At 44.4% G+C, this 26,686-nt stretch overlaps 2 protein-coding genes across 13 annotated transcripts; one reads left to right on the forward strand and one right to left on the reverse strand.

Moving 5' to 3' along the window:
• Positions 1-309: 309 nt before the first annotated feature.
• Positions 310-8,376, reverse strand: rpl22 (ribosomal protein L22). 2 transcript variants are annotated; one of them, XM_027025090.1, is made up of 4 exons: positions 8,294-8,376; positions 7,356-7,460; positions 6,831-6,955; positions 310-503 (listed from the first exon to the last, which is right to left on the reverse strand). In XM_027025090.1, the coding sequence occupies exons 1-4, from the start codon at positions 8,303-8,305 to the stop codon at positions 359-361; spliced, it is 387 nt and encodes a 128-aa protein (XP_026880891.1). In that variant the 5' UTR covers positions 8,306-8,376; the 3' UTR covers positions 310-358. The 2 variants fall into 2 exon arrangements, with proteins under 2 accessions (XP_026880891.1, XP_026880900.1); XM_027025099.1 differs by having other exon boundaries at positions 7,356-7,457; positions 8,294-8,349.
• A 716-nt stretch (positions 8,377-9,092) lies between these two features.
• On the forward strand, positions 9,093-25,634 carry rnf207a (ring finger protein 207a). Of its 11 annotated transcripts, none has more exons than XM_027023944.2 (19): positions 9,098-9,468; positions 10,301-10,491; positions 11,632-11,686; positions 13,607-13,733; positions 14,056-14,209; positions 14,845-14,926; positions 15,011-15,086; positions 15,375-15,500; positions 15,688-15,734; positions 16,067-16,139; positions 16,246-16,314; positions 16,897-16,965; positions 21,414-21,520; positions 23,767-23,944; positions 24,107-24,292; positions 24,397-24,448; positions 24,564-24,681; positions 24,792-24,884; positions 25,029-25,634. In XM_027023944.2, the coding sequence occupies exons 1-19, from the start codon at positions 9,464-9,466 to the stop codon at positions 25,159-25,161; spliced, it is 1,941 nt and encodes a 646-aa protein (XP_026879745.2). In that variant the 5' UTR covers positions 9,098-9,463; the 3' UTR covers positions 25,162-25,634. The 11 variants fall into 11 exon arrangements, with proteins under 11 accessions (XP_026879806.2, XP_026879797.2, XP_026879745.2 ...); XM_027023930.2 differs by having other exon boundaries at positions 9,099-9,468; positions 25,026-25,634; XM_027023935.2 differs by having other exon boundaries at positions 9,099-9,468; positions 16,900-16,965; positions 25,026-25,634.
• Positions 25,635-26,686: the final 1,052 nt, after the last annotated feature.

The following is a 26,686-nucleotide window of genomic DNA, read 5'->3' on the forward strand; positions in this document are numbered from 1 at the left end:
TGCAAGACGCAGCGCATCTGACCAAACGAAACAAAGAAACATCGCAGGCCACGAGCCCACAGCGAGCATCAGAGGGGGCCCTGGGGTGCGCGAGCGCCTTTTTGCTTGCCCGCGTGAATGGGAAGGGCGCAGCTCGCGGGTGTTGCAGGCAGGGTTGCTGCAGCTGGCCGCTGCACGGGCGACGTCGCCCCATTAGGGAATGCAAACGCGAGTAAAAAGAAAACCCCAAAAGCAGGTGACATCATGAACTGCTCCAGCATTTGTCAATTCAGTGCAACTCAGAAGGCAAAATGTAAGGCAAACAAGGACTGGTTCTTTTGAAAATTTATTGAATTTACAAAAGAATAACATAACAGATTTAATCTTCGTCCTCTTCCTCCTCCTCGTCCTGGTTGATCTGGAAGTAGCGCAGCTCGTAGCTCTCCTTGGTGTTGGCCACCACACGCAGCCAGTCTCGCAGGTTGTTCTTCTTCAGGTACTTTTTGGTAAGATACTTCAGGTACCTACAAAGAAACACAGGAGAACTTCACTGGCAACGCCACGACAGTGGCGTGAAACCGACGCATGCCACGGACACTGTCAACAGACCCTCACAAAAGCCTGAACTTGCATTTGCAAATTAAAATAATTTTAAAACAAGTAAAGCAGTCTTTTAAAGATTCCAAACATGGAAGAGTTGTAAACACAAATGTTTCATACCTTTAAAGCAAATCTGAAGTAAAATCTATTTTCGTGCACTGGCTCTGGAGTTAGCTGGGATCTCAAATAGTTTATTGGCACTGGATTAAGCCTGTATACAACAGTTTCCCCAATTCTGATCTCAAGCACCTCTGAACATTAGCGTTTCTCTGCTCCGACACACTCAACTCAACTCCTCAGCTAATTAACAAGCCCTTCATGAGATTCCAGTGAGGGTAGGGATCAGGAGAAGCCATGCACGGTGTGCAAGAAACACTGGCGTTCACAAGGCCTACAGCACGGTGATCTCATCAGCACTGTCCTGCGACACCTGGGCCTCCCCTCAAAGCACCAAGCTGAAGCTGTGTGAAGGTTTATTTTTGACTCAGATCCTGAAGATCTCCATAATTAGTTGAGTTATATCAGTGTATATTAAATGAGTTGGGATAACAAAAATGCACAGAGTGGTCTGATTAAACAAAAAAACAAAACACTACCACATCATCTGAACAGAAAGACCAGTAGAATCGATTTAAAAGGAACGAATGGCCCACACCGGGTTGAAATTAAACCTAAACTAATCAGAAACCAGGATCTTAATGAACTCCTGGACTGGGTTAGTGCTGCAGTTCGTCCTGAACACAGAAATCCCAGACGGCTACGTCTGCCCTGCTAATCCACAAGAAACCGGAAAAGAGAATAATCTGGCCGGTCATTCGAGTGGCTGGGCTTTTAAAGCCTATGTCTGCAGTGCAGCAGTTAAAAGTTCTCGACAGAGTATGTTGTGAAATGCTTCTGACGTGGCACTGCTCGGTAACAAGCATTTTCACATCAACAAATAATAAATAACCGTCAAGGCCAATTTCAATAACCATGTCATGCTGTCATGAGTTATACTGCAGCCCATTTGTCAACTTACAACATTTTGAGATTTGTCCATTATCAGTCCTCTGTACACCTAGCAGGAACATTCGCACGCCACGACCCACAAGATGGAAACCCGCAAAGAGATTTTCTTGTTGGGACTACAATCACAGATGCTCCTCGTCTGAAGAGTCAGAGTCTGCACTGGTAGCACTGAATATTCACTTAATCACAGAATCATTTTAGGAGAAGAAGCGGATTAAAACAACGATATAACGACAAAGCAAAGGCAGACCTCCCCATTTTGTTTGTGACAAGTGTGTAAATTCACCAATTCCAACATCCAAGCTAACAAGGAGCTACAGGCCATTTTTAGTAGCTTGCTTCAACCTGCTGCTATTCTAAACAGGTCTCGGCAAACGACGCGTCCATGGGGTGAGGCGAGACATGGAGCTATAAAAACAGGTGCAGGTCTTGCCGACCTGAAAAGCAGAGTGTGGGAGCGCGTGTCCAGGCGCAGCCGCTCTGCATTTGCCCAGCAGGAAACCGGACACCACCGAACAAGGGCCGCGCTTTCTGCCCCGTCAGCCAGCGGCAGCAGACCTGCGCCACGCTGCACTCACACAGACCGCAGTCCAACGTCAGAGCCCATTAGAGCAGAGTCGAGAACAAGCCCAGGACACACTGAGTGAGACCAAGACTTTGTAGTAGTCGGGTCAGATGCCAGGAAGAGACTGTGAGATATTTTTGTCCTTCATGATGGTCGCCAGGCAATCACAAAGCCATAAATTCCTGCCGTATCTTAGTGGGGAGTCCTGACGACACTATAAGCTGATGCCCCCCAATCAATGGCATTCTTGTGTGATGTAGGCCATCAGGGAGGAGGGTCAAGAAACCGTCAAAATCACAGCTACAACACATTGCAGGTGCTGTCAACATGGGCAGAAAAGTACAAAAATTCTGACACGCAAGACTTTCCGGGGTGTCGGGAGGCATCCCAGGCGCCGCATGACTTTTCTACGATTACATCACACTACAAGGCCGGTTCTTCTTTCCCAACACTCAAATCTAGTTCTGCTGATGTAAATCTGTCATCTATGACAAGACTGTCAAAGCTGGGCTGAATGTGTCGCAATCTGACCCCAGAGTGCATCAAGGCAAAGATGGAATAAATGACCGAGACTTGAAAGACCGGTTTAAAATGTAAAATTTGCAGTTCAAAGCAAAAGTGAAGGGATTAATTAATCCATGCATTATTCCCAAGTCAAAACGTGAATTAAAACATTAATTTAGGTCTGGTAGTACTGTAAAAATAGGAGCAAAATGTTTGTTGAAACTCTAAGGCTTTCAAAACACTGCCACTGCAACAGTTATGAACAGAACTGACTTGCAATGGTAACATTTTCTGAATTTTGAAATTCACATTTGGCATGAATATGATTCACTTCAGGTGATAAAAAAGGGGTATTAGAGTGTTGGCTAATGGTTTAAGTAGAGACTTGACAAATGTGTGAGGAGAAAGGGCTCGATCAGTACGACAGGGGATTAAACCAGGCTGAATTTAGGAAAACGCAACCCGTGTCAAAGCTTCCAGGTTTGGGCGTGGAACAGTTGTACACTCAGATACTCCAGCCACAATGGGGCAGACCAAGTGTCCAACAGAAACTGAAGTGGGCCCAGTTGATATTCCACTGCTTTTAAGCAAAGCATCATTGAAAAGAGCAGGTGTGTTCCTGGACACTGGAAATGAAAGCCATAATGTTAAAGCAACCGGGTCAATTTGATCTTATTTCAAGACACTACTGTGTTAACGTGGATTAAGGCGAGCACTTGTAAGAAATTGTGAAAAATTAAAATTCATGATGCGACACATTGTGATAGAACATGACGTGGAAGGAAAAACGGATCGTGCCACTTAAGCTGCGTAAGCAGTCTGGGTGTGCTTCAGCAGATGGACTGCAAAAACGACTGGCCTGCTCACGTTACAGAGATGGTGAACGCTTTTAAATGCTCAAAAAAACAAAAAAACTAAACCATATTTGTGGGTTTGACTACGGCCTCAAGTTGCAACGAAACAGCGGCAGTGGACTTGCATGAACAAGAGCCAGGAGTGTGGTATTTTCATGCAATCGACTGCTTTGCACGATTTAGTGCAGGGAGTCCAGTGACCACCAAGAACCCAAGTGTGACTGTAAACCACTTCAGTCATTGCGAATAATTGGGTTATTTTTGTGAAATCAGACTTGAAGTAGCATGAGGAACTTTGATAAAACAAATGTCACAAACTAGAGAGAAAAAAATATTTAAAAAACAAAAAACAAAAAAACAAACCACAAACATCCTCATGGTCCATACTGTGTACGTTTTGTAATGGGTATTATAAATATATTTGTTGTTTTTCGCATTTAAAGTGCAACGGCCGTTTAGAGGCGCGTAATCAGCGGGATGCGCCAACAGAATCCGGAGGGGATTAGGCAAGCAGCCGAGGCCGCGTCTGTCCTGCTGAATGAGAAGGGCTGTGTGTGGTCGGAGGCCACGCCCCACGATCCCGTGACGGAACCTACGCTTGTGTTCTGAAAGTCGGAAGTCCCGCCCCCCCTCACACACAGGCAGGCCAGAATGGTTGCTGAGGATCAAAGCACGTTTCAAGACGTTAAGTCTACTATGATGGACACTTATGCGCATAGCAGACACTTTTAGTCAGAGCAACTTCATATCCATGAGTCACCGAAAGTGATGAGCCCCACGAACGACGATGCAAACTGCATGGCCTGACTCATCACCACAAGCAGATGTAGTTAGAGCTCAGAGTCCACATTTACTCTGAAAGCAGAACAAATTACTTACATAGACAGAGAAACAGGTAAGGCACACATAGCAAAAAGGTCTTGACTGAGCAAGAAAGGCTACGTGAAAACGTAACTGGTGTAATTTGTGAACAATTTTAATTGTTCCACACAATGCAAAATGTTGCACAGACATGCAGATTCGTGTAAACAACGTGCCTGCTGGCAAAGAGGAGTTATTCATTTCGGATAAAATAGTTTAACTGTGGTGGACAATAATAGTGCGTTTGATGAGGTGAAAAATGAACAGGCCATAGCGTCGATACTCATGAGAAAATGACAACGCCATGGATATCAAAGCAGCCTTTTTAACTCAGTCTAAATCCTCCCTCGTCCACAAGCTCGAGATAAGGCAAGTCTGTCAAAGGTGAAAGTGTGTGTATGGGGCTTAGCTGATGCCTCCGTGTTGGTACAACAGATTTAAAGGCACTACGCAGCAGCTGGGTGTTGGTCTGCCGCAGACTGACCCAGGAGCGTTCGGCAGGCTGGGTGACGCGTGCAAAATAACAGAAGTCCTTCCTCTGGGCTGGATCACAAACGTTTTCCACAACAGTTACCACACCTGGAAAAGCCGCTTTTCGAGTTGGTTGCGGCGAACGCGTGAGCTTCGGCTGTGCTGGGACAGAATTTCATACTGTGGATGCAGGGATGCACGTTCCTAAGGACAGGAAGCGGGACAGTGTAATTCTCCTCTCTTGGACAAGCTGACATGCTGAAATCCAAGCTTGGCCAAATCCTGGACCTAATGTAAAATCCATCCTTAGATTCTACTGCACAAACTGTCCACTGCATAAATAAACTAAATATAATGAGAAAAAAAAAACATATCCAAGTTAAATCGTTTTTCCTTTAAGAAGGGGAGATTGTTGTCTTTCTGCACCTGCACTGTGTTCGAGACCAAGTAAAGGAAGTAGAGGAAAATTGAGGGAGTTTGGGCCGGTGGCAATCGTGATAGGGATACAAGTGTCTAGGGCTGAAACGATTCGGTGGGAAACTTGAGCAACTCAATTACTACAAACCAACGATGCAAATTCTTGAAGCTTCTTTTAGTGCTAGATCCACAATTTTCCTACACCCCAGTGTTCCTTGTGCACAACATGTGCAAAACATACATCGAGCCATTCAGTAGATGAATACTAGGCTCGCCATCAACAAAAAATATGGGAGCATACCGAAACATTAAAGCAATATTGTATTACTTCTACTGCAGAAGGGCAGGGGGATAAACCAAAGCCAAAAGTGACATTTTATTTTTGCGCATTTTCTTGAATCATTAACAACGGAGATGCTAACAATAATCGTGAGCCCACAGCAGTGAGGTCGAGCAGGTTCTAGTGGAGAGGACGGACGAACGGGTTTACTTAAAAGTAGCCATCGAGCCTGGCCAGTCCGAACCGGCCGGGCCATCACACCGAGCTCGTCGCTGCAGGGACGGGGTCGTGCAGTGGAGGGATCGCGCATCCTGCCGCTGCCATTTCACAGATGTTTAGCAAAGTAGCCAGTTGGCCAAGTACGCGAGCTTGCTGAATTATACGAGAGCAATTCTCTCGTCATGCTCTTTGGCAGAATTGTTACATTTGACATTTTTCACCTTTTGTGCACTGGGGAAGTACCAAACTGCTCTGCATGCTGAGAAATCTAGCTACTGTTTTCAAAAACAGTTGAGGCTCATTAAGTGCACTGGAAAGATTAGGGAAAGCAGCGAAGGGCAAATCAACTCATTTTACCTGGTTCACATTTTTCAGGCGTGTACACCAAACTATTCTGTGTTTGCCATTTATATCACTTAGCATCACTAATGGACCACAGAGTGCTAATGGATGTGCACATATACTGAAACACGCATAGAGGAAAAATAAGTCACATGAAAAATGTCAGATACCTTTTTTAAAAATAATTCAAAATACATTTTTATAGTTATTTGTTTTTGCACTACAGAAAATGTTCTTTAAAGTATTCTTTAATAAAGAGCATCAGTAAAGAGAAGACGCAATTCTTATCCAGCAGAACACCCGATGACTAAAATAATCTATTGAAAAACATATCAAGAAAACGTAATTCCACATATCCTCTGAACCAACGACACTTCAGCTAAAACAATCTGCCATCTTACTCATGCAGCTGAAAACACTTATGCAATAGTTACTTTTTAAAATCTTTGTTCAACGGACTCGTTCTGAGTTTATTTTATTTTGCAAAGAGGAGCCGAGGCCAGCAATGCAAAAACATCCGAATATTGTTCTTGAGCCTCGACATCTTTATAAGGCTAACTTGCATCACGTTTAACACCCAACATTGCTCAAAAGCTTCGTGACGGGGAAAAGACCGGCGTGAACCGGCGCATCGCGTGTTCACATTTCAGCATCGCCCTGAGTCAGAAGGATGGGTCTAATGTACCATGCGAGTGGTGTGCAGCACTCGATCACGAGATGCCAAACTGACCTCTTGGAGAAGGGGACCTCTGAGGTCACTGAGATTTTACTCTTGCTTCTTTCGATGGAGACCGCACCACCACCCAGATTCCCAGCTTTTCCATTCACCTTGATGCGTTCCTGCAGGAACTGCTCCTACAGCAGGAAACAAGGGGAACAAGGATCACACACAGCTCCATCGCGTCACGGCCGCACCATGCAACACTAACTAGCCACTGACTGTGACCTAAAGCGTGGATTTGAAAAATCTGCAGTCAACTCTGCATAAAACCACTCACTGGAAAGGAAACCTGATCAACAAACCATTTCTGATTCATCAAAGCCATCGGTGCACAGGGATACATCAGTAACAGTTTATATTCACATACACTGTATGAGACCTTACAAAAGGACAAAGCTCCTACAGGAACAACCGTCTGCGTGCGACACTACTATCATTTCACACCAAAGTGGGCATAAATCTGTTTTAAAAAGCAGCGTGCCGACACCCAACACGTGTGGACTGCGCAGTGAAACGGCCCTTCTGCGTACTCACAAAGTTGGCAGCATCCATGATGCCATCTTCCACGGGGTGGGTGCAGTCCAGGGTGAACTTCAGAAGCTGCTTCTTCTTCTTACCACCCTTCACTACTGGCTTCTTCTGAAAGGAAAACCATTTCCAGTGTGGGCATCGTCACCAAACGTTTCAAAGCAGCTCCCATCCCCATACCAGACACCCACACACACACACGCAAGGTTTTTAACGAGAATACAACCACCAACGGAGGGAACCAAGACACATTACAGCCTAGGACAGACGCAAAAGCCCAGTGTCCAGCCCTGATTTAAATGCTGTAAGGATCTGCCGGTCTGGGATCAGTGCTTAACCCCTTCTCCTGCCGCTAACCCAGGAGGCTACAGGTCGTGTACAGCCCTAATTAAGAGGCTGTACGGATCTGTAGGTCTGGGATCAGTGCTTAACCCCTTCTCCTGCCGCTAACCCTGGAGGCTACAGGTCGTGTACAGCCCTGATTAAAAGGCTGGACGGATCTGTAGGTCTGGGATCAGTGCTTAACCCCTTCTCCTGCCGCTAACCCTGGAAGCTACAGGTCGTGTACAGCCCTATTAAAAGGCTGTACGGATCTGTAGGTCTGGGATCAGTGCTTAACCCCTTCTCCTGCCGCTAACCCTGGAGGCTACAGGTCGTGTACAGCCCTTATTAAAAGGCTGTACGGATCTGTAGGTCTGGGATCAGTGCTTAACCCCTTCTCCTGCCGCTAACCCTGGAGGCTACACGTGGTTGGTGCACGAACAGGCCGCGTTTCGCATCGCCCGTAAACAAACCTTTCTAAAACAGCACCGCTGGCGTTTTAACTGATTTTAACCACGGTCTGAGAGAGGTGGCCATCACAAACCAAGCCCAATGTCATTTTCAGCAACCCCTACGGGAGCAGACAAACTATATCGGACTATTTCGGACGTGCGAGTACTTACAAACGGTGCCATGGCCGACACTGTGCGAAGAAAGGAAGAAGGTAACAGCGCGCATGCGCTTTGAACTTGGGTCGCTAAATCGATCACAGATATGATGGATGTAATCGAGCGGTCGGAGCTCTGGGGCGATTAAAAGCCTTTTTGAATGCCATGGGTTTTTTGGGGTTTTTTTGGCTCTTGTTGATTTCGGCTTTTGAGTAATAATTATGTTCCTAATAAAATCCATTCTGTTATAGAGCTACTAAAATCCTAGTGATGGATAAGCTGGCATCGTAGTTATTTTTAAAGCCAAGATAGGATGCGTCGAGAAGCACTTGAGACTGCATCAAAGGGCCAGGTCTCTTTCCCTTATTTATATACCTACAAACTTAGTTATATACATTTACTTATTTATATACCTACAAACACTGGAATAAAGGATTTGGTGATTCTGGACTTATGACTGTTCTAGACTTGCATCTAGTACCTTGGCTCTCAAGACATCAAAAATGCCTCACCAAACATGAAACTCTATTTTCGTGTTTTCTTTCCCCAAATTATAGACATACAGTGTACTTTACTGATCAACTAGGTTTTTATATCCCTTTGGATCTGTTCATAACAGATATCAAGTGTCCATGTTATGACCACATTAAGAAATAAGGTCTCATCTGTCTCTCTACAGTGTTAGCCCACCAAATAGCTGGCCTCAGTCCTGCGTATGCTATGTATGTAACAATGAGAGGACAGCGATGCCCCACAGCAAAAGAGGATTGAAGTGTAGATTTAATTTAGCACCTGCCAGCAGAAGTCCCCGGTATCTGGTTTCTTTTAGGTCGGGCCAGTGGGCGCGCTTCTGCCGGGAGGATGTCAGCTGCTTGGCACCGCAATCCCCTGTGAAAGGTCCCAGTCTTGCTGTCATTCCTCCAGTAGGTAGTAGTTAGGACACCCCTCCCTGCGCGGTTCACCGAGGGTCGCTGGCCGTGTGGCTAGGAAAGGAGTCTTTTCCTCACCTTCACTCGATCCCTGCCGCTATCAGGCCATTCAGAGCTACAAGAGAGGGACTGACTTTTCATTGCCTGTGAGAAATCCTGGAGCCCATCAGCGGCGTTAGGATATGGGATTATCTAGCAATCCAAGACCAAGCTGGACTGCTGTGTTTATTTTGTCTTAGTAATAGTCCTAAAGCAGATGAGGTAAGCGATTTAGCATCTAAAGCTAGAAAGCTGTACAAATTCGATGAAAAATCTCTTGTAAAGAGGATTTGTGTGTGACGTCATGGCTACTTTGATCATAAATTGTATAAAACTGAACAAAGTGAATGGTCAGAAACCACGTTTTTGTGTAAGTGTCACTAGTTCATTCTTAGCATAACATCATATCTCATATTACTGACAACACATGGGTTTTTTATTTTTATATATAAATATATAATACGAATAAGGAATGCTGACTAGCAGTGTTTTTATTTTTAGTTTACTTTTTATACTGTTGTATTGTTTATTCTGTTATGCGGCTGCTAGCTTTTGGTTTCTATTGCTTTAGTTCTGAATGACAAACATTCCTAGGAAAATCAATAAAATCGTATTAGTTTGAGTTATTCTACACAATTATCACCATTGATCTATTTCTTTAAAGGAGAATAATTAACCTCGCCCATTAATTTACAGGGCTCTCCTGATTTATTGGCTCAATTAATATAAGCAACAGGTTCTGGATAAACTGTACTTTAGCATTTTTATTGTCATAAACATGTCATATTTATTGGCACATTTAAGTAAACATAAAATAAATAGAGAAATTGGAATACTATTAAAATTTGTTGATATGAATTTCAATGAGTTCCAATAATGATTTTTTTCCCTTAAATTAATTTTACTTCAATTAAATTTTTTTTAAATGCTTCAAAAAACTCACTGATATTTTGCTAGCATGTAGCAATATCAAAGTATTGTGTTGTTGAAATATTGTCAATGTTACATTATTCATGATAGTATTCCGACATTTTCTCTGTGAAATTTCCTTCAGATGGCAGGCACTACTCTCTCTCTGTCTGACAACCTGTGGGACCTGGAGAGTGCCACCCTCCACCCCCTGGTGTGCCCGCTGTGCCGTGAGCAGTATCGCCAGCCATGTCTCCTGGACTGCTACCACATCTTCTGTGCCAGGTGCCTGGATGGCAGAGCAAGTGGCAATCGTCTCATCTGCCCCCTCTGTGGGTATGTAGAAAATCTCCCTCTCAGACTGCGAGGGCAGATGTGATGGGCGTGTTTATTTTGGCTGGGCCTGCACAACTGTGCAAAGTTGTTTCTAGCTCTGATCTTTAAGTGTTCTAAGGCTCAGTGTCAAGTAACGTGAGCCGCATTGTGAGATGTTCTGAGTAATGGTACCATACCGAAGCTCGTTGTAATGGGAGCTACAGTTAAGTGTTGCTTCTCTTCTGCATTGAAGCTGGTATGACTGCAGTGTGTATCTATCTATCTATCTATCTATCTATCTATCTATCTATCTGGATTTTTACAGAGGAACTGATCCCAGATCACCTTTCTATACCAGCCGCTGGCCCCTTGGGGCCGCGCAGCATTGCTGCTTGTCATTCTCTGAGCTCCCAGCGTAATCACAGGCTAACAGATGGGCTCACCTGAGCCCTCATTAGTGCAATAACAGAATGCAACTGCACCGTGTGTGAAAAGGAAAGCACAACACTTTTTTGTTTGCATGCCTAGCATATATATAGCAGACATCACATCCGAAGCTGAATCCGCCCATGCTACATGTAAACACAAACACATTTATGGGAAGAATCATCTTGGATTGTACATACGGGCAAAACGCAAAAAAAAACAAACCCTGATTTAATTAGACTGGAATGCAGAGAGTATCTTTACATTGGATTTGAGAGGATGAGCAAATGGAAATGACGACAGACACTCTCGATCCAGTGTGGCCCCAGCAGGAAGGAGCCAAGCGTAATGGGTTTCATTTGTGCAATGCTGGCTTCTGCCAGATGGGTCTTACTGACCCAGGGTCCAGTAGGATTAATGCAAAGGCTTTGTCAATGCTAAATTCAATAACTAGTGACTCTGGTGAATCTGACAATCATTTCCGTCTCAAATCTGTATTTTAAACTGAGTAATTACTCCTAAATTCTACTGTTGCCAAAAGCAATGCTAATTTAACATTGTTTCAAATGTTGCGGTGTAAAAGGTTGCTAAAACCTATACTTATTCAAATGTAAAATGTTGTTTTGTTTTTTTTTTCCCCACCTTTATTCTAGGTAATCTGTTACGCATTGCATAATGACGTTAGGAAGACACAGAGTCATTATTTCTCAATACTTTGTGTTTGTTCGTTTGCAGTGCAGCAGCAAAGCCCTTTCCTACAACAGCCCAAAGGCCACTGCGTCCACGTGGGGTGAGAGGGGGCCTGGAATGGTGCATGCTGGGTAAAAGGCAGGAGTGCCCTGCGCTGAGTAGAGGCAACAGCTGCAGCATCAGGTGCCCAGCTCTGGTTTTAGCCCCGTGGCAAACCCCTGGCATGGTGGGCACGCCGATAAGATCATACCTCAATAGACCCACGCGGAAAGCCTCTTGGCAAGTGCACACTGCGATACGCTGAGCTTGAGGCTCGGAGCAATTAAAGGAGATCTGGTGATGACCCATTTCATCTCCTGTCCGGAAGTCACTCGTGACATGTAGTAACATGGCATTCCTCAAAAAAGAGGAATATTGTACACGTTTGGCTTTTGGCTGATGTTAGAAGAATGCTGCTATCGCTGGTATGGTATATCTGTGGTTGTTACAGCGGAGTTGTTATGGTTACGAACCGCATTGTTATGGTTATGCTGTGTTTGTGGGGATTAGAAGTGCACTGCTTTGGATGTGCATGTCTGTGATTGGTGGGATGTTCGTGGAAGAACAAAAGCATCACAACCTGATGAAATATTACAAATTGCTGCCCAGTAATCAATAAAAAGCAGCTGGGAACGGTAGCACATGGAACATATTCTGTGATGTTTAGTATGTCACGAATGAAAAGGAAAAACCTTAAGAGCAATCAAGACTCATATGTAAAATGTCCAAAGAATTTCTATAAGATTTACATATGACATATGCGTAAGTTATAAATATTATAGAATGAGCCTCTACAATTCTTAACATACAAAACAATAAAAAGGAGGCATAAAATAAGTTATTTATTTCCATTTCAAAATTTACATTTATTTCACATTTTCCATTTCACATGAATGGATGTATAATCCTGTAAAATATTCTGTGCTATATTAATCAACACTTATTAAGTCAAATATTTTGTTGTGAAACACCCCACCAAACCCCTCAATGCATTTACACAAGTTATACAGATTAACAATTAACTTTGAAACCACTATTTGTTTATAACCTTAATTGTAACATTGGTGCGAATTATAACTTTGAAGCAAACTATGAAAGACGTGTCTTCACAAGCTTTGGAGGTGAACTCCACGTGTGTCGTAATGTGCTTCTGAATTTCAGAAAAGAAACCGGCTTTGTGCAGTTGATAAAACGTCTACCAAGGCATAAATAAATGAAAATAGAGCGTTAGTATGCTCGTGGGTGCTTGCAGGAATCACATTGGCTTCATTTTGTTACGTTCACTGATCTCTGCTGAAAGAGTAGCCATGCTGGGCTTTGACGACGATTTGAAGGACTAACACAACAGCAGAGCGCCTTTTCACATCTGTCTTATTGTTCTCTTCCTACAACCTGCATTGCTGTCAGTGGCACAGAATAGCTGGTTGCTATGAAAACAAGACAAACCGGAGAATGGAGGTAGCGTCTGGGCGGACATATTTAGGTCATTAGTTTGGGCAAAGAATGGTCCCCCCCCCTCCGATTAGCTCTGATTAATTTTACTGTTCATCAGAAAATCATTTATTTTGTAATTGGATGAAAGGGTACAATGAATTCTGAATCATTTATTGGCGAGGCATAAGGAGAAGTGTGTTAATATTAACAAGGAAATGCGTAAAAGCGTTAGTGGTTTAGTCTGCACCCTTGGGCTTCGTTTGGCCCTGACATCTATGCTTTTCTCAGAGTGACAGAACATGTGCCAGAACATTTGGAAACATAATACATTCACAAATGCACAAACCTGATATCCATAAAAAGTTTATCGTATGCACTTGATTATGTCTGGAAAGTGCTGCCAGTAGTTTTTCCCTCGTGTAAAAATAGTCATGATGCAAAAGTCTGTAATCTCAGAAAACTCGATAACTCAGTGGTTTTCGTACTCTTACTGTTTGTGCATGTGTGTCTGTGTGCGCGCATGTGCGTGCGTGTGTGTGTTCTCCAGATATGCCTCAGTTGTAAAGGGAATAAATGCTCTCCCTCCTGAAGACCGTCTGCTGAAGTTCCTGGTAGACGATTCCACGGACAGTGTAGTTCAATGTGCTAACTGTGACATGGAATGCCACACTCAGGTATGCCACACATGACATCATATAACACCTTATATAACACACACATTTCCAAACTTCAATGAATGAATGAATGAATGAAGTTATGTAAATTATGAAGTAATGTATATGGGATTAAATGACAACGTTATGTAATCCCATATACAACATACCTACAAACCATAAGCCATATAACATTCACATGTTCTGCAAAACATACACACAAGACTTATCATAATCTATCATAAATAATCTTTAAACCAAAATTATGTGCGTTTCTTTACCTTAACAGGCATAGCTTTTATACTGAAATGTTTGAATGTGTGTGTGTGTGTGTGTGTGTGAGTGTGGCCAGAGCAATGGGGCTATGTATTACTGTAACACATGCAGCCAGCCCCTGTGTGGTCCGTGCAGAGAGATCACCCACAAAGCCAGGATGTTCTCCTGCCATGAAATCGTCTCACTAGCCAAGCGCGCCAAGGAAGGTCACAGGAAGTGCTGTGAGTTACCACACCAGTCCCTTCCACACGTCTGTATGGATTTTAAAGGAGAGGTTCATACACTGACATAAAATAATCAGATGTGAATGACTAGACCACAACTTTAAAAAAAAAAAAAAAAGATTTGCTGAAGATTTTTGGGACTGAATTTAAGCCTAATGAGGTGTAGCATGTGGTAAACATATCAGGACTGAAGCCATTAGTAAGGCTGTGCTATATGTAGGAAGTTTTACCGTGCGGTTAACAAAGCGCGAACCTCTTTGCTTTAAAACGGGACTGACAAGCTCCAGTTCTGAAGAGCCCACGTCCAGCCGTGTATTGAATTTTACAGTTCCGTTAGACCTACTAAAGCTGGTAACAAACTGATGTGTCAAATTCTCTGCTTGAACACGAAAAAACACATCTGAACCCTGAGCCCACAAGACCAGAATTTCATGTGCTTGCTTTTAAAAAAAGGTGTCCACAGCAACTCTGTGGTACACATTTTCATTCTGTGGTATAAAATAGGCATCTAATCTTGTTAAAGCATTTTTAGATGCCTTGTGAGCCCAGTACATTCAGGAAATGACACACAACACACTTGAAAATCCGGTAAGATCCGCGTTTCAAATTTGCTTTATTGACTCCTCTCTTAGCCCTTCATGAGGAGCTGTACGTCATGTTCTCGACGGAGAAGAAATCCATGCTCTGCATCAAGTGCTTCAGGGACATGCAAGTGTAAGCACGACAGCGACTGCGAAGCGCGGCCCAAGCCCCGGCGCACTGCTGTAAACATGATCTCTGGCCTTTCTGCGTCGGCAGGCAGGGTCGGATGCGCTGTATGGACATCGAGACGGCATACGCGCAGGGCTGCGGAATACTGGACCAGGCCATGCTGGTGAGACGCGCGAGCGGCTGCGGTCTCGCTTGCCATTAACAAGCGAGTGCCACTTCAGGTTAATGGTACCGGCACTCTTCGTGAACGCGCTTAGTGCCATTCTCTGGAGTGGAAGCAAACTGCAGTGAAGTGTGCAGGGGCCACAAAGGGCGTTGGAGTGTATCGTAGCTTCTACTTTGCCGTCCCAATGAAGTGCGCAGGGGCACGAGGGTGCGGAGTGCAGCGCGTTGCATTTACGCGCGAGCAAGCGGCGTTTGTCCTGAGCCGACCTTTCCTTCCTCCCCACAGGCTGTGAAGGAGCTCCAGACATCGGCGCGGGAGGCCACCATCCAGCTTAAGGCCATGATCAGAGAGGTGCGCACCAATGAGCAGGAAGAGGAGACGGCTATCTGCACCCTGTTCAACAGCATGCAGGTTGGACATTTCGCCAGCAGGGGGCATACATGGCACATGGGTGACACGTTCCAAGTTCGCTTCACACAAATCATTCATGTAGATACTCAATTATTTAAAACCAATTACGGAGTAGGACAAGCTCATAATATACTTATTGTGGATGGATTGTAGATTGTGTGAAATGTTTACTCTATTCTTCATACAGGAGAACCTTGCAGAGAGGAAGAGAATCCTGTTAAAAGCTGCTCAGAGGTAAACTGATTTCTCTCAGCCAAGCTCTCAGAGTCTACCAGGACACCCTCTATTGACGTCTTTCAATGAGGTTTTTTAGCCTCTGCCCTTTTTCCCAATCACTTCCCTGCCTGGAAGTTCCCTCAGGCTGGATCTTCCAGAAACTAAGCCAAAGACTTCTTTTTTTTTTGTCCGTTTGTCCGAGTGCCTTAACAAGACCCGCCAAAGTCGAACAAAAGGAATTAATATATAGATGCATTATGGATGAACGATAAAATCAAAGTCTGCGTGTGCTCTGTGCATGCACGGTTTCATTAGTTGGTGCTAGTGGTTTAAACCGGCATTATCCACAGCCAGCATGAGGAGGAGGAGAAGGTCCTGAAGGAGCAGCTCTATTATCTGGTTGCCCTCCTGCCCACGCTCCAGGTACATCAGCCCCTTCTACACACAACCTCCGTACCCGTGCCTCTGCTCTCGTACCCGCAACACCTGCGGGATCAGGACGGTACCGATCTGATCCTCACTGTCGCAGGTCCACCTGCTCGTGTGCTCGGCGTTTCTCAGCCTGGCCAGCAAGTACGATTTCCTCGACATGGGCTATGTAAGTGGTCTCTCTCTCTCTCTCTCTCTCTCTCTCTCTCTCTCTCTCTCTCTCTCTCTCTCTCTCTCTCTCTCTCTCTCACTGAACCCCCTCACTCCCTCTCATTCTCTCTGTCTCACTGAACCCCCTCACTCTCTCTCTCTCTCTCTCTCTCTCTCCCTCATGCCCTCTCTCTCTCTCTCTCTCTCTCTCTCTCTCTCTCTCTCTTTCTCCCCCCTCACTCTCTCTCTCTGTCTCTCTCACTGAACCCCACCTCTCTCTCTCTCTCTCTCTCCCTCACTCCCCCTCACTCCCTCTCTCTCTCTCTCTCTCTCTCTCACTCCCCCTCACTCCCTCTCTCTCTCTCTCTCCCTCACTCCCCCTCACGCCCTCTCTCTCTCTCTCTCTCTCTCTTTCTCCCCCCTCACTCTCTCTCTCTCTGTCTCTCTCACTGAACCCCACCTCTCTCTCTCTCTCTCTCTCTCTCTCTCCCTCTCTCTCCCTCACTCCCTCTCTCTCTCTCTCTCTCTCTCTCTCTCTCTCCCTTCCTCTCTCTCTATTGGCGCCCGCCCTCCGTTCATCCTGCGTCTTGTTCCTCCACAGCAGCTGATGGACAGGCTGCACAGGATTGTGAGGTTGCCTCACCGACTCTGCCCTGCCCAGAGCTCCAGGGTAACCTCCACCCACGGCGCCACATGAGACATAGATCAGAGCAGTTTATTAGAACCTAGTTGACACCCATCAGGGTCCCACCTATGGACCCCTTATTCAGAACAGAGATGGGATAACATGGCAACAGGCTGCATCATACCAGTCCAGAATTATGACATTAACACACTGGACCAAAACAAGATTAAAATTTAAAAATGTAAAAAAAAAAACCCCACAAAAAAACAAACAAACAAACAAACAAAAAGATATGTATATTGTAAGGGCCTGTAACTGATTTAGACTATTAGGTGGTGGGGCCCAATGCCCAATGTGATATCTTTTTCATGAGGCCAAAAATCCCTGGGTTTATCCCTGAATGCAGGGATAGTAATTTATGAAACAGGAATGCTACCTTCCATCCCACATGAGCAAAGAGGTGGAAAAGATTAGAAGATTCCTTCATATTTGAAATAAGATATTCATATGGGCCTGAAAATGACTTAATATAAGCTTCTAGATAGTTTAACATCATGATTCACCCTTATCACATGACTAGTCAAACATACTCTGTGTGTAAAGGACTGTTTTTCTTTGTGAGACAAGTCTGCTATGTGAAACAATCCTTTCCACAGACGTAATCGCATAGCCGTGATTCACTTTGAACTGAAACAGGCTGTTAATTAGGCTTGTCAGTTTGCCAGCCTGTGAGTCCCTCTCTGTGGTCCTGTAGCACTTAATACAACACTTCACACATTCAGAATGTAAAGCCTGCATCTACAAGCTATTTTTGCTTTGGTGTCGCTTCTAAATTTGTGCACTTTTATAAGACTTTCACTTCCCTGTGTTTCGCCCTCTTCAAAGCATAGCCAGGAATGTTATTAGTATCTGGATTTCCACTCGATTTAAATATCAGGGTACTCGGGTAGATCTTGAAAAATGTGGAATTGGAGGGTAAAATTATTGGTGCCATTGTAAATGCTAATTGCCACCTCCCGTGATGAGCAGGGGTTTGGAATCTGCAGTCCAGCTACCCATTAGCACGTGGCTGTTGCTGGAAGAATAAACAGGAGGGCTGAGGAAGTGGTTTGGAAATCTGGTAAATGTGTGTGTGTTTGGCAGAAAATGGCTGAAAACACATTGCAATTCGGAGAGGTTACTTCTGGCGTTACTTTATTTGCTCTTGTGAAACCTCTCCCGTTGAGTTAACTGCTGCTGCGTCCTCAGCAGGATAGCATGGTTGATGCTCTTGAATCTTGTGGTGCACGTCAGTGTTGTATCTGGTAAGTGGTGTTTCACTGGCAAACTGAAATGTACATTAATACTGTCCTGTGGTTCAGTTTACCATCACTCCGAATATGGCCGTCAACTTGGGAATGTTGATGCGAACTAGGCTGAGGCAGTACGACAACTCTTGAAAAAGTGGGCATGAACTGACAGTTGGGTGACAGTTGCTCAGTGGTCACGTCTAATTCTCCAAGTTCCAGACCTTTAGCCAGCAGTTTTAACCTGGTACAAAGCCAGACTGGACAGGTACATACTGATCCATCGCGAGGTTTCTACCAGCTCATGATGTCCCCCAAGGATGTCGGGTTTGATCTAAGTTTGTCAGATGTATCAAATGGCTCTCTGTGTAGCTTTATAAAACAAGATTGCGCCTCCGGCTCCTCCAGAACTGCCTCTGATGCAGGCTGTGCCCTTCTGTTATCAAGTCTGTGCAGTCTATTGTTGCCAGCCCTGGTCACAGCAGCTACCAATTGAGCATTGGTGTTGGTTATGATTCCATGCCTGTAATTTGCTACTTCCTACCTCTTAGGCTGCCAGCTGGTAACTTTAAGTCATCTGAAGGTAATCCAGGACAGGGCGTCTATCAAGATGGGCCTTTTACCCAGAAGAGTACACATGACTCCATTTCCTCTGTAGTGGGCCCAGTAACAACTGATGAGAAGCCCGTGTGGAGTGTCTTCTGACCTGCAGCAAGCTTCAACATCCACAGCAGCTACAAACGTGCTACATCCATCAAACTATTGTGTGTCTACAGCGCATCTGGAACTTCATATGCTTCAACCTACATGTCCTCTAGCAGTTCCCAGTCAGGCCATGATGCCATCTTGCAAGTAATGGTTTCTTAACCACTACAAAGTAATTATCAAACTGTGCTCTCTTCCCTGAAGTGCACTTATGGTTCTGTTTCTTCTAAAGTAACTTCAAGTGACTCGAAGAATGGCTTTATACAGTTGGGCCGTACATATGGCTTGGGTGCTGTTGCTCCCTCAAGCACCAAGCCATTCACTGATTATTCATCATTAGCCAAAACTTGCAGGTACCTTCTAAGTAAGGGCAGAGCAGATCTCCTTATATCCAGATTGTCTGTACACTTATTCATTGCTTATAAGCCTACTACATTGATCAAGCCATTTGAGGAAGCCATCAGCCTACCATATCAACGGTACAGACTTCCTCCCAGTCTGAACGAAGCCCTTACGTGCCTTCCAGTACTCTGCAACAAAGCCACAATGCCCAGGCTGTAAGCCTTTTCTCCTCTCAAAGCTGCTAACAGCTCTCTCAAAGCAAAAACCTGTGTGTCACATTCGCCCCTCCCTGGCATCGCGGTTCCCACAGCGAAGCTACCCGTTTTGTTTATTTGCTAGTTTGGTTTCCTCGTGCATTGTTGTTTTGGTTTCTTTTGGTTCTGCCCCCTTATTAGTATCTCCACCTGTCATGGTAATCACCTGTGTCTTATTAGTCCTCATTTGTCCTAGTATATAAGCCCCATGTGTTCTTTCGGTCATTGTGAAGTCTCTTCTACCTGCCTTACGTTTCTGAGACGACGTGTTCTTTGTTTATCAGCCTGGTTACGTTCGTTAGTCTGTCTGCCTGTATGTTAGATTTACTCTTTTGCCTGCTCCCTGTTGATAGCTTTGTTGATTACTCTCTGGACGTTACCTTTTACCCATGTCTTGACTTTCTTTGGATTGTCCCTGTTCTCTATTAAACTGCATTCGTTATACTGCATTCGACTCCATCTCTGTTCGCCCATGCCTGTTATGGTGAAGCCTGGTTATGATCTTCTGATTGCTTTCGAGTATTTCCTAAATGGACATCAAGGTGTGGGCTATAAAAAAAGCATCGAGGGTATATTTACACCCAGTACCAACCAACTCAGGCTGACCATAAGCTAATGGCTGCTTCTGGGTCAAGCAGTTTTTGATTTGTATCCAGTAACAACTACAACTATACCCAAAGTGGGTGATTTATGCAGGCTATTCCATCAGAATCAGCTTGGTCTACCAGTAATCATCCCCAACAAATGATGCCTTCTGCATCTGAGCTTATTTCAGAGTGGCTACGACCATGTAACCCAAGGATGTGCTGCCATCTTCCAGCAAAGTCATACTCCTATATGTTTTTAACCCTGTGAACAGCATGTATGGTTTGGGAAAACCTACTGCTCCAGAAACCCAGCCTGCATCTCCAGAGAATTGTGGCTGACCTCATCAGCCAGTCTCCAGTTTTACCCAATGCAGTTTTTTTTCCACACAGCAGCTCCACACCTGTGCAGCATATTTCCTCGCAGTTTACCAGTGCCTCTGAGAGAACTTTGGTGGAAAGCCCTGGCTAGAATAAATACCAACCTACTCGTAGTAACAACTGGTATTGGGCTAATGATGAGAACTACCAAGTGGTGGAAGTTTCAACTAAGGCTTTTCGCTGTGCTTCCATATGTGTAGCAACAGTACTGTAGTAGTGCAATTTTGTTACATTGTCCGATGGAGAAAGAAGTATTTCAGTGTTAATCAATTTTAACCCCCACCCCACCCCACCCCCACCACCACCATTTGGCCTTTTAAGAATTTCACTGAGTCTTTTATCAGGTTTGTAAACCTCTACTGATTGGTCACTTTGAGGTTTTCTGAACCTGAGAAACATTTTTCATGCATGTGTGACCTTTGGGTAAAAAGAGCAGGGTCTCGTAAATCCCACAGGCATTATGTGCGTTTGCCGGATTTATCTGTTGCCAAAGATAGTTTTAACAACCCAGTGATTTTTTTTTTCTGGTTATTTTCAAGTTGGAGAATATGCTGAATTCCTACTGTCACAATTTTTAGTCTGGAAGCACTGGGAGTTTCCCAAACCAGTTAAAAAGAACTGCTGAGCTTCCACGGTAATTTGAAGTGGTGGCAGTATTGAGATATTACAGTATATCCTGAACATTCTTTCATAAGGGATTTACATATATAGCATTTAAAACAAAAAGGTTTTCAAATACTGTAGTCTTATAAAAAATGCCAATATACCTATAGTCTTTTAAATGCAGTAGTATTAAAGGGGATATCAATAGCTAATTTAAAGAAATTGAATGTTTTCCCCCCAAGCTTGATGGTAATCTAATTTCTACTTCATCAGATTGACATCTGACTGAAAGTATGGTGGTGTAAACCCCTTTCTGACTGCGATTTCCTCTCTCTCAGATCAACGCAGATTTCCATGCCGAGTTCGCACGCTGCTTAGCCAGCCTGCTCCCGCTTGGACTACAGAGGTCTGGTGCAGTACCCAGGGGAGCCAGTGGGGGCAGCCTGTGAGTTCCAGCGCCGTGTTTTTGCCGACTTCAGAGAGACTGCATTCACACAAGGCTATCCTCACTATTGAGCTGTATAAATCAAGGAAAAGCTTGTTTCTAGGAAGTTGTTTCTCTTTAGAGAAACTGAGGAATACCATCATATGCTCTGAACCGATCAACACAAAATCAGATAAATGAGTTTGTACTCAGATAAAATATAGCCTTAGTATTCCTGGTATGTCTATATATTGACTGGTGCGTACGTCAGTGGGTTGAAAGACGTCATAAAGCTCTAGAGGTAACTTTTTAAGAAATGATGGCTAAGATTCATTCTCAGTGCATTATTCATTTCCAGTGCATTCACTGAGCAGGTGTCAACAACAGACAACAAGAAGAAGGCAGCGATGTTATCCCTGAAGTCATTCGGTCTGTCACTAAGCTGTTCAGATTTGTAACCCCTTTCTAATGTGGCAGGTATGAGCCAGCCATGGTCCAGAGGTGTTAACACTGGCTCTCGGGTGAGTGGAGCCGGGATTCTAGGAAAGCTCTGATCCTGGGAGCGAGGCTCAATGTTACTGCTGCCTGATCGACTGTCACGAAAAAAAAAGCAAAAAGCACAGCTCCTAGTTCACCTTTGCTTTTTGGCACTCAGTGGCCATGGCTAGCACGAGGAGGAAGGATCTGATCCAGGATCAGATTGATATTCTTTGAAAATAAAGGGGTCGCGTTGGGTTATCTCCAGTTCTCTGCTGTGAAGCAGATGGACTAAATCCAAAAGCGACTCGGGGCTTTGTGATGCCACGATCCCTCTCACTGGCTTAATATATTGGTCTATATTTTTATAACCATTTTCTGAGAAATTTAAGTGTATGAAGTGGTAAACGAAGAATAGCCTCAGACTCGCCGGCTCACACCAGTCTCTATTTTCAGTCCTCGCCGCAGCTGAGACTGCGTGTCCTTTCATGGCAGGAACAGTAGGGTTTCCTTGGGATTTCTCATTCCTGGAATCTGCCACCCCATCCCCCACAATCCCCGTTTGTTGTCTTCTATCTGTTGGCATTAAATCGTGTTTACAGTGTTGCACATGTGCGGTGTCTACTGACAAAGGCAAAGGTGACCGCAAAGAATTCCTCATCCCCCCCACCCCCCGTGGATGGCGGATGAAGCAGGTGCCCCCAGCAACTTTCCACATAAATCCCGTGTGCTGTTCATAGGTTGTCCCGCCCCTCTGCCGCCAAACCCGCCTGTTCCCGCTCTCCCACAGCCATGGCAACAGCCCGCCGTTCCGCTCCTCTCACTATTTATATCATAATTACACGGAACTCTTCAGGCTTTTGTTCCACCCCCCGATGCTGTTGCCAGTGGCGATGTCTTAAATTGGTAGGGGTCAAATGAGTGGGAGGGGCTTACAGATAGTGCACAGTATAGGTGTCCGGCTGAAACGAGCAGCACCTAGAGATTCTTCCCAGGAGGTTCCATCACAGCGCAGGTGCGTGTGTGTAGCAATCAGCTTAATTAAAGACCCTCGCCATTACGGTAATCCACCTTCTCTCTTTTTTAAAAAAAACAAAAAAAAACAAACATTTTTATTGTCGTATGTTTCAGTTGGACATGCACTGCATTAATCGGCTGAGCCTGAGAAAGGAGCAGGTTTCTGAGATGTCGTAGGGAGAGCATTCTTTCCTTTCTGAATGGGCTTGTGGAAGGCCTAGTGATTATGTGCAATTCAGTTTAGTTAACTTCCTTAATTTCTAAAGTGGTTTATATTTGTTGATAAGACTAAATAATTGAATGGATGTCTAGCATTCTTTTTTCAGAGCTGCTAAAAAGTTTTTTTTTTTAAACTATGATCTTGAAGTGTTTTAAGAATAGCCCTGTGAAACTGAGATGCACACAGAAGATTCCTGAATAGCTGTTTGGCACCTGGCATTGTGAATCGGCCTGTCAGAATGCCTGATCGCAGAATACCTACCCATGATTTATAGGCTGACGCGTTGCATGCAGACTGCATTGCCTGAGAATCAGCAAGCGTAAACTAAGGTGAGAGAGGGAGAGGCTGTCAAACAGAGAATGAGCCGTCATGCAAAGACGATCCTGTGATGACACCTTGTTTTCCGCTCCTTTTCTTATAGCCGTTGAAGGCAAACAGCTTTCCGTGACTGTGTTTTTTAACGTGCACTAGCATATGAACCACTGCTGCAGAGGGCGCTTTGTTATATGGCAGGTCAGCACCTAGGAGATGGTGACCACGTTTCCCTCCACAGGCTGTGGGCTGCTCGGTCCATGTCGTGTCAGTCTTCCTGTCTCAGTGCCATGCTGCAGGGTCCATCTCTGGGATACAGAGCCGCTTCTCGTCGATACGTCTGTACCAAAGTCTTGGTGGCCAAGGATGGGGACACACCTTTCGCCGAGCACTGCCGGAATTACGAGAACAGCTATCGGGTGAGATGGTCGGCAGCCGTCCGGAACGCCGCGTCTGGGCCATTATTGTAATAGTGTTTTTGTCTCCAGGCTTGGCTAAACGGAACGCCGAGCTGAAGTCGGGTCGCGTGGTCGGTCTTTCGAGTATTCCGCTCGGTTTTAAGGCTTGTCCTTCTGGACCAGGCTCTGCAGACGGAGGTGCGGAAGCTGAAGAATCAGGTGCAGGCTTTGCACCGCGACCTGACCAAGCACCACTCCCTCATCGACACGGACGCCATGGGGGAGATACTGGAACGCTCCCTGCACGTGGATGGGCAGATCGCGTCTCAGTACTCTGCCGTGCAGACCCACAGGGCCATGCTCCAGGAGGTGAGGCAGCCCCTGTCGCTGTGTGACGAGGTAGAGTGAAGTTGGCGAAAAGGCTTCATCTCAATGCATGTGTTTTTTTTGCATTTTTGTTTGGTTTTTTTTAGATGTGGGAAGAGACTTTACAAAGGGTCACTAATGAGCAAGATATCTATGAAGGTAAAGGATGTTATCAGTGTTCCTTCTCATCCAACTGGTGTTCTTTCAGCCAGTCGTAGAGGTCTGGAGTTACCCGAATGCTTTAGATGACGTGATGTTTGTTGTCTTGTCTCAGCACAGCTCTGTGATCTTCTGCAGTTGAAGCAGGAAAACTCCTACTTGACAACCATCGCACGTCAGATTGGACCGTATATCTCGTCCATAGCAAAAGTAAAAGAACGCTTGGAGCCCAGGTAGCCTCAGCTCTTATAATCCCCTTCGCATCTCTTTCAGCCAAATCTAATCATTTATAACCACAATAATAAACCAGTAATGCACCAGAATGGTGCTGATTTGCTTTTAGGTTCCAGGTTCTGAAAGAACATGAAGATGATCGCAGTGAGACCATGATGAAGATCTATGAGGATATAACAGTGAACACTGAATCACTGCATGGGTAATCTTGATCACAAAATAATAAAATATGAATTTAAATTTTCACAACTATGAGAATTGTATCCATTGTTTAATGGACGTATAAGTGAAGATCTGGAATTGGGAGGAAAACTACTAATTCTCATTGCATTTCTTCCCATAGTAGAAATGACGATGGCTGTTCCATCATCTACAACTGGGATTCGAACAGGAGTAAGAATGCTGTGATCCTACAGCCCAATGAAACCCCAGCAAAGAGCACCGACTGCTGCCGGCCAAACAAGCAGAGAAACGTCTAAGACGCGCTGACACAGAGCTGCCACAAGAAACTCAAGCACGTTTACGCAGTGATGTTTGCTGTGTGATGGGCATCTTACACTATAAATGCTCTTTCATGGGCTTTTATGAGCCAGTGCAAATGAAATGACAAAAGCGCACAAGAATAATCTGCTGAGTGGATTATGCTTTTCTACAGAACATCTCGGAGATGGAAGCGCAAAGGGACGCGATGAGTTATGTTCGTGATTAATGCGGAGAGGAAGTGATCTTCCGGTTCCGTTGTGCACAAACTTCAGGTTAAAAGATGGTTGGGAAAATGTAAGTGATGAAATACCAACTTTTGTCATAGCAATGATATTTTAACTGTACTTTAAATTATGTGTTAAAACAGAGTATAAAAAAGAAAAGGAGTGGTTTACTGATGACAATAGAAATGAAATTCTTTATGGACTGGATTGAAGGGGAGGGGAGTAAATAAAAAATGCAAAAGTGATGTTTGGGGAAATAATTACTGATGCAATTCATAACCAAAGTATTTGATATGAGTATGTTATAGAGACCAAACACTTCCTAAATAATATCTGTGTGTGTGCTGAGACGGACATGTCATTAGCACTCAGTTTTGATGACTAGACTTCAGCAAATTTGAACTGTTGGTTATTTTTAAGTATTATTATTATTATTATTATTATTATTATTATTATTATTAGTCACATTTGTATACCACCTTTCTCAATCCCAAGGATGCTTTACAGACAGAAATCAGCTTTTACATTCAGATCACAAACACACCTGTGAGAAGCGGCAGTCGATTTGTGCAGAGCGTACTCTCTATCAGTTACTATAGCCCTTATATATATATACTTACACAATTTACAATTTACCCCCGTGTTCTTGGTATGCTTTGAATGTGTGTTTATAAATCTGACAAGATTTCATAAATCTGACAGTTGGATTAGTGCATCAGGACAAAATGGATTTGGTGCACAGAATAAAGAAGCGGTTGTATGCTGTATAATAACTCAAACCCAGGACTCAAAAGCCTGGAGGCATTGCTTTGACTTCTTCAAACAAGGAGAGGAGAGCACAGATAGCTTTGGGGTAGCAGATGTTGTGTTTTTAGTTCATGATTATTCAGTGACTTAATTGTGCGTGTTTGTGAGGAATCATCACATCCAGCGTGTCGTGATCCCTCTCTGAGGAGGGGCAAAAGAGAGCATAACATTCAACACACACGACAGCACCCAGGTCGAATAACCAGCAGCACTCGCTCCGCACAAGCTGAAGGCAAGGAGGCACATAAGACACACAACGAGGGAGTGGGTGTTGTTTTGCTGTTCGCAAAAATGGCAGTTGTATTTACTAGATTCATATTTCAGTAAGGAGATCTTAAATGTATTTGTCATCCCCTTGAGGGCAGTAATTTACAAATAAATCATTTCTGCTGTATGCTAACAGTGACATATGTGGGCAACAACAAAACAGACCACTAATCTCTTTCTCTGAGCTCTAGATCAGCTCAAATCACTAACGAGAATATGGGAG

This window comes from Electrophorus electricus, chromosome 20, assembly GCF_013358815.1.
Source record: "Electrophorus electricus isolate fEleEle1 chromosome 20, fEleEle1.pri, whole genome shotgun sequence".
NCBI lineage: Eukaryota > Metazoa > Chordata > Actinopteri > Gymnotiformes > Gymnotidae > Electrophorus > Electrophorus electricus.

Bases quoted from the DNA above. Each gene is read 5' to 3' on its own strand.
- rpl22 (XM_027025090.1), bottom strand. The intron at 6,956-7,355 runs GTGAGTACGCAG...TTCCTGCTGTAG, and splicing joins TCATGGATGCTGCCAACTTT to GAGCAGTTCCTGCAGGAACG. The intron at 504-6,830 runs GTCAGTTTGGCA...GTTTCTTTGTAG, and splicing joins GAGGTCCCCTTCTCCAAGAG to GTACCTGAAGTATCTTACCA.
- rnf207a (XM_027023930.2), top strand. The intron at 21,521-23,766 runs GTGAGTTCCAGC...TTCCCTCCACAG, and splicing joins GGAGCCAGTGGGGGCAGCCT to GCTGTGGGCTGCTCGGTCCA. The intron at 23,945-24,106 runs GTGAGATGGTCG...CTTCTGGACCAG, and splicing joins ATTACGAGAACAGCTATCGG to GCTCTGCAGACGGAGGTGCG.